Raw genomic sequence first — 14,366 nt, 5'->3', positions numbered from 1 at the left:
GAGCTTCTGGCAGCTGTGGGCACCCGGGGAACGGAGGCCTTCCTCTTTTCTGTTGGAGAAGGAATGTCTTTAGTCATTGGCTCTCAGCAGGCACAAGAGTAGCAGCGAGAACATAGGCTGTCCTGAGTTCTTAGGTAATCTTGGAGAACCAGCCATCGGACCTTTCTTTTCTGGTGCCGCTGGGGTGGTCCCGGCCAGTACTGAAAGGCTAGGTATTCAGAGGCCATGCCACTTGGGCATCTCAGGGTTGAACAGGTGCCCATTCGTGAACCCAAACCAGGCACCAACTTACACTTCAGACATACCTGTTAGAGCCCAGATTCTTCCTGCAGTGCCTCAGTCAGCTGTGCATCAAAAGGCTCACTGACTTGTAGCTACTTTAAGGGAGAATTTAGTGACCAAAGAACGTATGTCTAGTTTCAAAGTGGCATTTTCCAGATGGACACCAGGCCTCTGGGAAGAGCTTGTCCAGGGGATCTGTTACCAAGATCCTTCGTAGAGTCTGTGCTTTGGGATGACTGAGATGACTTCTAAGTCACTGCTGACTGCTCTGTGGGCACAGGGCTCCCATGTATGCCCGTCACCTGTTCTGCCCTTCCCCATCTCTGTTGTTGACATAAATTTCTAATTTTTCTCTCTATTCTTCTAGACATCATCTTCCATATTGTCAGGTAAAAGTTGTTAAAGTATTTTCTACAGTGCAGCATAGGTCTCTCTATGCATGGGATTGTGAGCAACACTAGTAAACTGTAGTTGAAAACCTAAAAATAGCTTTAGAGAGTGCTTTGACTGCCAGTTTTCATGGAGGAAAATTTAAAAGCATGTGCAGATCTTTGCAGCCTTTTAAGTTAGGCAAAAATTTTCTCAGATATGATACCAAAGCCATGATCCATAAAGGAAAAAAAAAAGACAAGTTAGACTTCATCAAAAGAAAGAACTTCTCTTCTAAAAATACTGTTAAGAAAAGCTACAGGCTAGGAGAAAATATGTTCAAATCACATATCTGATAGAAGGTTTATATCCAGAATATATGATTTGTATCCAATATATGGTTGTATCCAGAATTATTTTCGTATAATAAGAAAACAACTCAGTTTTTTAAATGGGCCAAAAGTAAGTTCACACAGAAACCTATATATGAATATATAGAGATCTGTATACTTCATTCACAAGAAAACGAATGAAACCTTGTGGCCCAAAACTGGCAACAACCCAGATGCCCTTCAGGTGGTAATGGGTAAACTGTAGCATATCTGTAAAATGAAACACTCTTCAGTACTAGAAAGGAACAGACTTCTGATACATCCAGAAATATGAATGAATCATAAATACATTATGCTAATGAAAGACTCAAAAGGTTACATACGGTCTAATTTCATTTATATGATTTTCTGGAAAAGGCTAAGCTGTAAGAATAGAGAAACAGATTGGTGATTGAGACCAAGTTTAACTGAGGATCAGGGGAGGAGTTGACCTTCAAGAGGCATGGGAGATTTGAGAGTATGGAACTGTTCATGGTGGTGATTATACAACTGTATGTGTTTGTCTAAACTAGTGCAGCTATACACTGAACAGGGTTGGTTTTACTACGTGTGAATTATACCTTAATATACAGCAGTGGGGAACCAAATCTCGAGGGAAGACTGGACAGACAGAGCATATTGGACCTTGTGGCTTCCTGGAGAAAAGCCACCTTGTGGCTTCCTGGCTTCGTGCTGGGCCTCTATTGTTTGTAGTTTTGAAAAGAGGTAAACAAAGTAAAGTAAATGCTTAAAGAAGGACTGTCTGACGAGTGTTAATCATTTTTGATGGCCCACCTTTCCCACCTTCTGGGCATATAACCTCAAGGAAGTAATAACACCTCCTTGACTGCAGCGTAATTGCAACCTGTATGGGCATTTACTATAAATGCATAAGAAAATCTATCTAGATGAGGTAGTCACAAGGCGTTTTTAATAGTGGGTTTATCTAGGGAGTGGGATTAAACTGTTTAGGGAACTTCTTTATTATTAAGAGATTTTTTACCTTGAATATATTGTCACTTTTATTATTTGATAAATAACAAAAAGATGTTTGAAAGAATCACAAATGGCAAGCTCTCTGAATATTTAAATGTGGTATGATTTAGTTCACATATAATTTTCAGGAAGACCATAACCTATTCACCGTGATTACACCTCTGCATTAGAAGGCAGGCACTTACTGTTCACTTTGCACAAGTTATCAGAGTCAGAAGTACCACTACCTTATCTGCAGCAGAAGGGTGTTTGGCCAAAGACAAGGAGGAGCAGTTTCTTAGGTGGCCTCACTGTATGAGAACAGGCGACATGGGAATTTTATGATGATGGTATAATCAATCATTTCTTCGTGATCTTATGGCATCTGGGAGGTTTTGTGTGGAACTTATCCTTCCATTGACTTCCTGCCTCCTGCAGTGCCACCCTCTTACGTCTAAGTCATGAGTGCTGTAGAGACGCGTGTCAGCAGGTCATTCTAAGTCAGAACTATTATATGAGTATCAGGAATTTCAGATACTGCCATTGAGAAACTTCTCTGAAGTGTGTTGAGGCCCATTTCATCTCCATCCTGCTCTAAATGCGTCTTTATCTTGGCAGGTTTCTGTGGAAAGGTGAAAAGCCACTCTACTACTCAGCCATTGACAGGCCGGTAGTGTATAAAAGAAGAGGTGAGTGGGGTTTCGTCTCGTTAACACCAAGTAACAGCCCAGCTGTAGAAAAGCTAAGTGTTTTAAATTGAAAAGTGAATGCATAAGTCCTTTTCTCAGTTGTTTAACAAGTGTCCCATTGCACATCCAGAGAAACGTCCTTCTCTGTAGGAAATGTCCATAGAAATCTATTTCAGGAACATTGCAATATTCAAACAGAACTTAAGTTCTTGCCAAAATCTTAAATGCTATATACATCTATACTCTCAGAACTCTTTATTTGGAGAACTGCTTTTTTTGGTTTTTGGTGTTTTTTTGTGTGTGGTAAAATACACATAACATAAAACTTACCTTTTAGCCTTTTCAAGTAGTTCCTCGCCATCCCTCTTCCAGTGTCAGTTTCCCCTAGTTATGCTCTTATATCACCATGGAGCGTTTGTCAAAACTACTAAACCAGCGTTGGTGCGTTACTATCAAGTAAACTACAGACCTCGTCATTTAACGTGAGTTTTTATTTCATTTCTTTTCCCTTCATTTCCAGAAATGGTGGTGAGTCTTCAGAAACAGTTTAGCACACTGGTGGATTCAGCACCAAACGTTGAAAAAAAAAAGCCTTCAAGTTTTCAGTTCAACTGGACTGAAGAGGACAGCGAGAGGCCTTGTTTCCATGGGCATAGCCTCCAGGGAGTCCTGCAGCAGAAAGGCCAGTCCCTGACAACCAAGAATTCCCTCTACTGGCTGAGTACGCAGAAGTTCTGTAAAAGGTATGCAATGCTCTTAGAAATAATGGGATAAAAACCACCCTGAAACCTCTGGTCTGGCCTGAAGCAGTAGTCTTTTCTCATTAAAAAAAAAAAAGGCCACCTATGATTTAAAGGAGTTGGTCATAATGAGAGGCAGATGGGTTATTGGTTGGACTTTAGAAGATGGTGAGCCACCCAGACCCACACATGGGACAGGAAGTTAGGACCTGATGCGTTAGTACCATCTGCTTTATCTGCCTGCAGTCGGTCCTCGGGGGTTAGTGGGGAACCTACACCTTTGTGCTCTTCACATGGCACGATCAGTGCATTTTTGGATGTTTTTAATGGGTATAATCCTGTAACATAAGACAGTTAGTTACAAATAGACCTTGTTATAATCAGAGATGAAACAACCAAGACTTTTTTCTCTGCATGAGTTATAAGGCTAAGCAATACACTCTATGCATCAAGCATGGTTATCACCATGGTTTTGTGTACCAAAATCGTCTGTCAAATTACCTTGCCTATTTAGTCCATAGCCTAAAACCACATAGTAAGCAAAAAAGGGTCCAGCTAACCAATAAAATGGCTACTGAGTCCGTAACTAACGTATATACACTCTTCTCAGGAGGCCCTTTAGTCCCTCACTCTGCTGGGAGGTGTGTGTCCATCAGGCTGAGTTGTCTGATTTCCAGATTCCTCGCCATCAGAAGATGCAGAGTAGGTGGGAGACTGAAAGGTATCTGCTGCTGAATGTCTTGACAGCAAATATAAGTGGTACCCGTTTGACAAACAATAGAGGAACCAGCCGCAGAAGCAGACAAAAGAACTCAAATTACAGTGGTCTGAAGTTCATTCATGACACAACAGCTCCACAGGACTAAATAAACTTGACCCTGTATCTGCTTTAGCATGTCCCCAAATTACGTGCATTCTCTTTGGGTTTGTTTTTCTTACCTGTATTTTCTAGTATTTCCACAATAAAAGTGGACAACTTGTCACCATATAATTGTAAAGGCTTTTGAAAATAGGCTGAATGTTCTCTGATTAATAATAACCAAATAATATATAACTCAGTTTTAAAAGATGTCTATCCAAAATGGTTAAAATGAAATCTTTTGATCCTTAACAGAGCAGATCTTCAGCTATATGGAGAATTTTGTTATGCAGGAGGACTCAGTTTTGAGGGTTCAGAAGAGACAGGCATTGTACTGGGAAATAATTTTGAGAACACTCAGGCCTTGAGAACTAAGCAGAGAAAGGCTGTGAGAGCCCTTCAGATCATGAGGGTATTTATCCTTCTTGTCTGAGGCGGAGCTAACAATCTGGATGAATTTAAATGATTGTATGTTAAATTTGGTTTTATCACTTAAAACTTTAGGAAAATTTAAATTTTCCGAGTTTATGATAAGGGAAGTGAGTGAAGTGAAGTAGCTCAGTCATGTCCAACTCTTTGCGACCCCGTGGACTGTAGCCTACCAGGCTCTTCCCCCCATGGGATTCTCCAGGCAAGAGTACTGGAGTGGGTTGCCATTTCCTCCTTAAAAGATACTGTTGTTGATTCAACTTAGAAATAAAAAGTCCTACTGTACACCTTTTCTTATCTTTTTGTTGTAAAAATAAAACTTTCTTTATGGTCCCTAGGCAAGGGAAACAATATTTTTACCCTTTTTGTGATAATATTTTGTCTGAAAGAATCTTTCTTCATAGAGCTAAAATTAAAAATTAGAAAAGAAGAAAAGAGGGCACCTTATTTGTGAGAATTCATATAAATGGCTTATACTCTGTTTCCATTAAACTAATCAATGCACAAACATTTGAGGCTTTTAAATTTCCTACTAGTGAACATAGTTGGGTATTGGCTTTTTTGTATATTATTAAAATAGGCTTAAGATTTTAAGTGAAAATTTAAAAATCAGTTTTAAAGGAGTATAGGGAAAGTGAACATTTTTGAGCCCTTACTTTGTGCCAGCTATTGGATAAGTGCTTAATATATATTCTCATTCAATCCTCTTTTCCATCTTATGAGGTAGTTATTTTTTTCTGTTTTGCAGATGAAAGAACCAAGAGTAGTTATCCATAGTCACATCTGATGGGTGTCTGAGCTCTATGGTGCAAATGCAAGCATTCTTTCAGGAATTTAGGGCCATATTTGTTAACATAAATCATTGTCTAAATGCTTATACCATCTATATATTGTTCACTTGTTTAAAACTATTTATTATGGAAAACTTCAAGTATATTCAAAGGTAGAGAGCACAGTATAATTAACGCCCCCTACCCATAGTCACCCTCACATTAACAACTTTCCACGTGGCTAGACTTGTTTTCCCCATACCCTAGCCAGCTCACTGCTTTACCCCTCTACTCCCAGATTATTTGGAAGCAAGTCCCAAACTTCATAATTTTCTTAAAGCCAGAATACTATTAATCTGACATTAAAAACTAGTAGTAATTCCTTAATCTCATCAAACATGCAGTCAATGTCTAGATTTTCCTGATTGTCAACAGTAAGTTTTTAAATAACTCAGAATCCACATAAAGTCTTTACATTGCCGCTGGTAGAGATAGCCCTTAAATGCTTTAGTTCATAAATTCCCCCTTTATCTCTTTTATTTCCCCCTTGCAGTTTACTTATTGAGTAATCCAGGTCATGTGTCCTGTACAATTTCCTGTAGTCTAGATTTTGCTGATTACGGCCCATGACACCTTTTAACGTGTTCCCCTTTCCCCCTGCTTCCACGTTGGTGTAGGCAGAGATTGGCAGAGTTACTTAGCAGTTTTCATTAGTGTTTTAGAGATTTGATCAGATTCAGGTTCTACTTATTACTTTAAAATAAGCAAAATTGCTTCATTAACTCTTCCTTCTATAATACAGAATTGCAACATACATTATTAAGCCTGGTATCCTATTTTGGTTGGGAGCTGGGGATTATTTTGCTGGTATGTTTTCAGTATGTCCAGAATCTCTCCCTGTGTGCTTTTGTTTGCCTTGACAGTGGTAAGAGGGGGGGCCCACCTGGAGTGGAGGAGGAGCTGTGAGAACTGGCTATGGACTACCTGTGTCCCACGCCTGATGGCCACAGACAGTGCTAACATTTTTTTCCTTTATAAAATGTAGGATTCCTTCCAGGTTGTTCGTTTCCTTCTAGCTCAGAGTACTATCTTAAGTCTAACCATATACAGTTTTTAGGTTATTTGGGGGATATTCAAGGGACCAGTGCATACCTTTCTAAATGGCTCTTTAAACATGGTGTCTTTTTTCTTCCCCTTCTAGCCATTGTAAGCATGTGACAACCTACGAAGAATCCAATTTTTCTCTGAGTTACCAGTTTATACTAAATCTCTTCTCCTTCTTGCTGAGAATAAAGACTTCCTTTCTCCATGAAGAAGTGAGCTTAATAGAAAAGAGACTTTTTAAAGCAAAATATAATAAAACAAACAAGAAATCTTCAAGATCCAGGAAAACAAGAAAATATTGAAAGAAATGAAGTGGAAACTTGCCAGGGAAAATATTTTAATAATGAAAGTAATGTCATTGTAATATAAAATTCTAGAGAATGGTGGAAAATAGAGTTTTATTGCGTACACGTACATACATACAAATACCTATATCAAACAAAAATGTATGTTGGAAAACAGGTGAAATTTATTTGAATTTATTTTTAAATTATGAATGTTCTCGTTAAAATGTTAAGTAAATGGTATCCAGGAATTTGTATTCTTTGTATTTTAAAAAAACACTTATTTATTTATTTGGCTGCACCGGGTCTCAGTTGCAGCATGTGGGATCTTTAGTCGTGGCATGCAAACTCTTAGTTGTGGCATGTGGGATCTAGTTCCCCAGCCAGGGAGGGAACCTGGGCCCCTGAATTGGAAGCTCAGAGTCTTAACCATTGGACCAGCAGGGAAGTTGCTTCATTGTATTTTAAAGCTAAATTTTCTTTTTAAACTAGATCACGTCCTTACTCTTTACACCCCAAAGTAAATCCCAGGTGGATCAAAGATCTAAACGTTATAATCTTTTGTATATACATGTATAAAGTCTTAGAAGAAAACAACTGTGAATGCTGTGATGATCTTGGAATGGGGAAGGACTTTTTAAGATGTCTCAAAACCAGAAAGCAAAAGGAAAAGATTAATAATATGACTACAAAGTCAAAGGCAACTGAAAAGCTGGGAAAATACCATTATAGTGTACAATGAACAAAGGGATAAGTCCTTTAATATATCAATAGTGCTTGCAAAGTAATAGGAAAAAGATGGCTGAACAAAGGATATGAAAAGCTAGCTTTCTGAAAAAACAAAAGACAAAGGCCAAGCTAAAAACAGGGTAGTCGGTGTCACTCATATTAAATGCAAGTTACAGAGATGTTTCCCGCATATTAGGTAGGCAAAGATTATACAGGTGTCTAATACCTGGTGTGGATATTGGAAAAAGGCATTCTGATTTCATCATTCGTTTATTTGTGCAATCAATACTTACTGAGCAACTTCTGTGTTCCAGACACACGCTAGACCCTGGAGGTACAGTACTGAACAAGGCAGGGACAGATAGTATACAAATAAATAATATTGGGCGCAATGAAGTGCAGTGAGGAAAAGGTAGGGTAAGGGATGTGTGATCAGGTGGGCCCTTTAGTTCAAAGTAGATGAGAAGGACGGTCTGGAAGTGACATTTGAGCTGAAACCAGCCTGTGTGAAATGCAGTCGAGGGGGCAGGCCGTGTGGCCATCCAGGGGGAGATCATTTCAGGCACAGGACACGGTACTCGGCGTCTACCCGGGAAAAATCAAAGCATCTTTCCACACAAAGACTTATACACAAATATTCACAGCAACTTTATCTGAGATTGCTAACAGATAAACAGCCCAAATGGCCATCAACAGGTGAATGGATGTGGTATATCCATACAAGGGAATACCACTTAGCTGTAAAAGGAAACAAACTATTGAAATAAGTCACAACACCAGCTAGAGAGTGGGGCAAGAGATTGAGGGGGCTATAGAAGAAACATGTCTTTATAAGACTTAAAAAATTGCCTTCCAAAGACCTGAACCAGAAAATTATTTGTATGTGAGCTTTATGGAATCAACACCATGATCTGAAGTGCTGTAGTACTTGAGCGGAGTAAAGAGCTCAATTTGCTAACAAGCCCTCCAGGGTGATTCTGATACACAGTAGAGCAACCACCACTGCCCTCAGGGCCATCCACACAGCGCCCAGCTCCACCTGCGCCCTCCATCTCTTCGCCGGGAGCAGGGGGGCACTTCGGGAGCCCTTCAAGCCTCGGGGACCCTCGGGGCTGAGCAGCCATTTCTTCTGTGCTGGTGTCACCCCACTCGTGTTGACACAGGGCACCCTGCAGGTGGTCTCTTCAGGCCTTCTCTGCCTAAACACTTGGCTCAGCTATTTCTAAACGACACAGGGATATGATTAGGAAATAAGGCAGAAGCGGGCACAGTGCCACAATGGTTGTACGAACAGCACCCAATAGGAGCATAGAAGGGGAAGAGACACCGCTGGGTGGAGGACGACTTTTGTTCCCCAGCAGGCTGCCCCTCAGGAATCAAATTTTTTCAAACTGATTGCCCATTCAGGGGAAGTGATAAATTATTTTGCCACTAGAGTGACTTATAGTTGTTGATTTGGATGGACTCTCTATTATGAACAAATCTTACTTAGTTTTTAAATTAAATCAGCACTGCAGTGAAACAATTTTATAATTTAGGTCACCATGGTAGCTCAGTTGTAGCTCATGGTAGCTCACTCGTGGCTCAGTTGGTAAAGAGTCTGCTTGCAATGCAGGAGACCTGGGTTTGTTTCTTGATTTGGGAAGATCCCCTGGAGAAGTGGCAACCCACTCCAGTATTCTTGCCTGCAGAATCTCACAGACAGAGGAGCCTGCCAGGCTCCTGAGCGACTGAGCACATATACCTCCAAGGAAGTATGGGAGAATCAAGTGGGATTTCACATCGTCTCAGATCTGGAAAACATTGTAATAGTGTGAAATCAGAGACTTCTAGGAGATGAAAATAGAATACACCAGATATTTCTGGGAAAAAAAGAGTCCTGAAATCATTTTCTGTCTTTGAATGATCAGTCTAAGCTGATGGTCATGTAAATAGAGCACACATGTGCTGAAAATGCTAAAAATTTCATGTTTTTAGTTGCAGATCATCAAAACGTGAAAAGCACAGCTATGTAACATATTAAATGTGCATCTGCCTATCTACTTACTGAACACTTTAATATTTCTCATTTAATATATCTAGATAAGTATCTGCTATAACTATAGCAACAAAGTTTTGCTCATTGTAGACTAAAGTAAGAAATCTGTATGCAGGTCAGGAAGCAACAGTTAGAACTGGACAAGGAACAACAGACTGGTTCCAAATCGGGAAAGGAATATGTCGAGGCTGTATATTGTCACCTGCTTATTTAACTTATATGCAGAGTATAATCATGAGAAACGCTGAGCTGGATGAAGCACAAGCTGGAATCAAGATTTCCAGGAGAAATATCAATAACCTCAGATATGCAGATGACACCCTTATGGCAGAAAGCAAAGAAGAACTAAAGGGCCTCTTGATGAAAGTGAAAGAGGAGAGTGAAAAAGTTGGCTTAAAACTCAACATTCAGAAAACAGATCATGTCTTCTGGTGGAAACAGTGACAGACTTTATTTTGGGGGGCTCCAAAATCACTGCAGATGGTGATTGCAGCCATGATATTAAAAGACACTTGCTCCTTGGAAGGAAAGTTATGACCAACCTAGACAGCATATTCAAAAGCAGAGACATTACTTTGCCAACAAAGGTCCGTCTGCTGCTGCTGCTAAGTCACTTCAGTCGTTTCCGACTCTGTGCAACCCCATAGATAGCCTCCCACCAGGCTCCCCCAGCCCTGGGATTCTCCAGGCAAGAACACTGGAGTGGGTTGCCATTTCCTTCTCCAATGCATGAAAGTGAAAAGTGAAAGTGAAGTCGCTCAGTCGTGTCTGACTCTTCGCAACCCCATGGACTGCAGCCTACCAGGCTCCTCCATCCATGGGATTTTTCAGGCAAGAGTACTGTCTAGTCAAGGCTATGGTTTTTCCAGTGGTCATGTTTGGATGTGAGATTTGGTCTATAAAGAAAACTGAGTGCTGAAGAGTTGATGCTTTTGAACTGTTGTGTTGGAGAAGACTCTTGAGAGTCCCTTGAACTGCAAGGAGATCCAACCAGTCCATCCTAAAGGAAATCAGTCCTGAATATTCATTGAAGGGACTGATGCTGAAGCTGAAACTCCAATACTTCGGCCACCTGATGCAAGCATCACCAACTCAACAGACAGGAGTTTGAGTAAATTCTGGGAGTTGGTGATGGACAGGGAGGCCTGGCGTGCTGCAGTCCTAGGGGTCGCAAAGAGTTGGACATGAATGAGCAACTGAACTGACTAAAGTAAAAACTTTAACCTTGTTAAACATGTATCTTAAAAAATTTAAATCTGGTGAAAATACAACGAGCGTGTGTTCCTACTAGAATACAGAACATCGGCCCAAACTGTTCATTAGTCTACAGGGAGAGCTCATACATTTTGAACATAGTTTTGTTAGTTCAGGTTCTTGTTTCTTTTTTTTTTTTTTTTTCAATCTTTCCCCTGCCAAAAAAAAAAAAAAAATGCAGGTTTCTTTAGTCAGTTTGAGATTCTGTTAGACTTAAAAGCAAGAGGAATGTCTCCTTCCTGCCAGCTCTGCCTGCCGTGGCTCCTCTTGCAACAGATCAATCATCATTGTCATGGGGAAATAATGATGGCTCAGCGGGGAGCCATGCAGTGGGGAGCCATGGGTTCCTTATCCCACTGAAGCATGGCTCTTCCCTCCGGCCTAAAAGCAGCAGACCTGTCGCTGACACTCCGAAGTGGCACTTCTACAGCCCAAAGGAGGGAGGCCTGGCACTGACGGACAGAGTATCTGTAGTTCTTTGTTATCTCTTTGGGTGCTCCCCTCCCCATATTGGCACAAAGCCACCTAAGGAAATTAAAAAAAAAAAAAAAAAGCAGTACTAATTCAGTCCTGGATTGACAAAGGAAGCTATACTGCTCAGAAGGAAAGAAGGACCATTATTTCTGAGTCTCAAAGAAAACCTCGAGCAGAATCTCCAGTGTGGCAGCTGTAAAAAGTTCTGCGAGTTATTATGTGTTATTGTGTTAGTCACTCAGTCGTGTCCGACTATTATGTATTATTGTGTCAGTCACTCAGTTGTGTCCGACTCTTTGACCCCATGGACTGCGTAGCCTGCCAGGCTTGTCTGTCCATGGGATTCTCCAGGCAAGACTACTGGAGCAGGTAGCCCTGAGAGTTCTTCCCAACCCAGGGATCGAACCCAGGTCTCCTGCCTTGCAGGCAGATTCTGTACCATCTGAGCCTCCAGGGAAGCCCCTATTATATACTGCAGGTAGTTTAAAATGTTTTAAAATGTATGTTTTTATCTTGAGTAGGTAGCTGTAACTTTTTTTTGCTGGCAACTTTGTAAAATTTAAAATGCCTCTGCAATCTTGAAAGCTCAGTGAATTCACAGTATCAAGTCTCACAGAATGTTTCACGGAGCTCCCTTGTTTGGGGCCCTTGTGAAGTATTTAAGCATGAAGTGACTTTAGTGCCAGACTTGCCTGATAATATGCTATGACTTGAGAAGAACTTACAAAAGAGGCCTTTTATTGACTATAAATTAAGAACCTGCTATTTCAGCTCACTTGGCCTTTTGCCCTCTGCAACAATGATTTCCTTCTGGAACAATTAGTACACGTTTTATGGATATTTGAGTTGAACAGGGTGACTCACAAATATTCCCAAAGAAATTTTTAAGTTAGAATACCACTTAAATGTAATTATCTTTGTGTCACCATTCTTGTCCATGTTAATTCAGATGAAGCGATTAAGTTAAACATTACCTAAAATGAAGATGGTGGTCTCTGAATTTTAAAACGTCCAAGGTTAAAGTAGGAAAAATGTGTTCTTTACCATGTGAAAGGATCAGAAAAATATTATAAAATATGTTTACTTATTTTCACCTTTCCCTCCTTAAAAACTCACACTTGAATTAACAGCCTCCCTGGAAAGGTCTCTGCTTGGGGTCCCAGCTGCCCTAAGCAGTCACCCTACTGGGGCCCGAAGGCAGGGACCTCCTCTCCCACCCCCCATCCAGCCACCCCAAACACAGTGTGTTCCTGCCAAGCCCTCTCCACGCCCATCTAGACACACTTTCTTTCTCAACGCACAGCCCAGGGATCCGAATCTGCTCAGGCCAGGGCTCGTGCAGACCAGACCGGGGGCTCCCCTGCCTGCCCCCTCCTCACCACTGCCTGCCAATCAGAATTGGGGGGGGTTGGCCTCAGAGTCTGCATTTCATCACCCGCCACTCCACTGCCCATCCCCAGGCACGGAGGGTAGGGACTACCCCCCACCACCCGCCTCCCACCTCCCTGACCTCAACCACCTTCACCCTCCCTCTGTCTGAAAAGGCGTCAACAGGAGCGCCTTTCCTATGATGCCTCTGCACCCACAGCACCTCCTATATTTGGCATTTATTGCCGCCTGATTCTGCATGTGTGCTGCTGTCCTGACTAGGCTTTATTGTCCTTTGAGGCTGGGGGCCATTTCTCACGGCTCCATACAGAACCCTACTTCCAATATTTGTTTAATAAATGTCTTCGATGAAAGTAATGATGCTGTTTTTTAAAAAAGGGAAATTACAAAAAGCATCCTGCGTTCTTAGCAGTTTACCACAGTGCAATGATCACCACCTAATGAATGAACTTAGTTGTCTGCCTTCCAGACGCTGGTTGTGAATCAAACTCAAGGACTTTTAAGACAGAAGGGGGAAAAATGGATATAGCTTTTGCCCAAGTGTACTTGTGGCCTCACCCAGTAACTCTATGATGCTCAAACGTGCTAGGCACCATCCTCAGCACTTGACACAAATTACCTCTTTCAATCCTTTCATCTCATCTCAGATGACGTGGTACTATGATTGATCTTACAAATAAGGATGTTGAGACATTCTGATCCCAGGCAGCCTAGCTCCAGAATCTGTAGGCTTTGCCAGCTTGCAGCACTGTGTCTCCGAGAGCTGGTGATGTCAGTGTGGAATCTAAGGAACCCCACTGCTGCCCAGAAGGAGACAACATTAGCCTGAGTGAGTGGAGTGCACCCTCACGGACACTCACTCCAAACCTCCACCCCAACCCTACCTGTACTCTCCGCTCCTCATCTCTCAATTGCTAGCTCCATTCAACTAACCACTAAGCTATAAGTCGTCCCCCCTGACTGTCACCCCCAACATCTCATCCATCACTCATCTCTGGCAGTTCCACCACCAAGTACCTCTCTGGCCTGTTTCCCGTCTTCCATGACACAGTGACTGCCCAGGTCAGGCCCTCATCGCCTCCCTTCTGTGCGTGTGTTAGTTACTCGGTTCTGTCCGACTCTTTGCCACCCCACGAACATAGTAGCCTGCCGGGCTTCTATGTCCATGGGATTCTCCAGGCAGGAATACTGGAGTGGATTGTCATTCCCTTCTCCAGAGGGTCTTCCCGACCCAGTGATCAAACCCTGGTCTCCTGCATCGTAGGCAGATTCTTCACCATTTGAGCTACAGGAAAGTCTCAAAACCTCTCAACTTTACAATTACTCATTCCTCTGCCAACTGTTATTTTCCAAAAGTAGACCAAGTAACACTTTGAGGCTCAAAACCCTTTGATGGCTTCCTGCTGCCTGCAAGCCGACGGCTTGGCCTGGGGTCCATTAGACTGCGGCTCCTACACAACCAGCCCTGCCACACGCCCTGCCCCTGCTCCCTGCATCGAGGACAAGGGGCTCCTGGGTGAGCCGTGACCCTCGCACTCAGTACCTTTGCCCCTGCTGTATGCTGTCTCAGGAGCTTCCTCCCTCGTCTCAGGAGGATGTTTATTTGTCTG

The 14,366-nt window shown here is 41.9% G+C and overlaps 1 protein-coding gene across 2 annotated transcripts in view; it reads left to right on the top strand.

Moving 5' to 3' along the window:
• TAF1B (TATA-box binding protein associated factor, RNA polymerase I subunit B) overlaps positions 1 to 7,123 on the top strand; it is a 55,435-nt gene extending 48,312 nt beyond the window's left edge. For both annotated transcript variants that reach the window (XM_019970718.2, XM_070799149.1), the window contains 3 exons: positions 2,616 to 2,686; positions 3,207 to 3,429; positions 6,686 to 7,123. In XM_019970718.2, the coding sequence (XP_019826277.1) occupies positions 2,616 to 2,686; positions 3,207 to 3,429; positions 6,686 to 6,890 (499 nt within the window). In that variant the 3' untranslated portion in view covers positions 6,891 to 7,123. The remainder of the gene's footprint in view (positions 1 to 2,615; positions 2,687 to 3,206; positions 3,430 to 6,685) is intronic.
• The last annotated feature ends 7,243 nt before the right edge of the window (positions 7,124 to 14,366 follow it).

This window comes from Bos indicus, chromosome 11 (genome assembly GCF_029378745.1).
Source record: "Bos indicus isolate NIAB-ARS_2022 breed Sahiwal x Tharparkar chromosome 11, NIAB-ARS_B.indTharparkar_mat_pri_1.0, whole genome shotgun sequence".
In the NCBI taxonomy this organism is placed as follows: domain Eukaryota; kingdom Metazoa; phylum Chordata; class Mammalia; order Artiodactyla; family Bovidae; genus Bos; species Bos indicus.
Note: the sequence above shows the minus strand (reverse complement) of the source record. Positions and strands in the feature narration are given on the sequence as shown.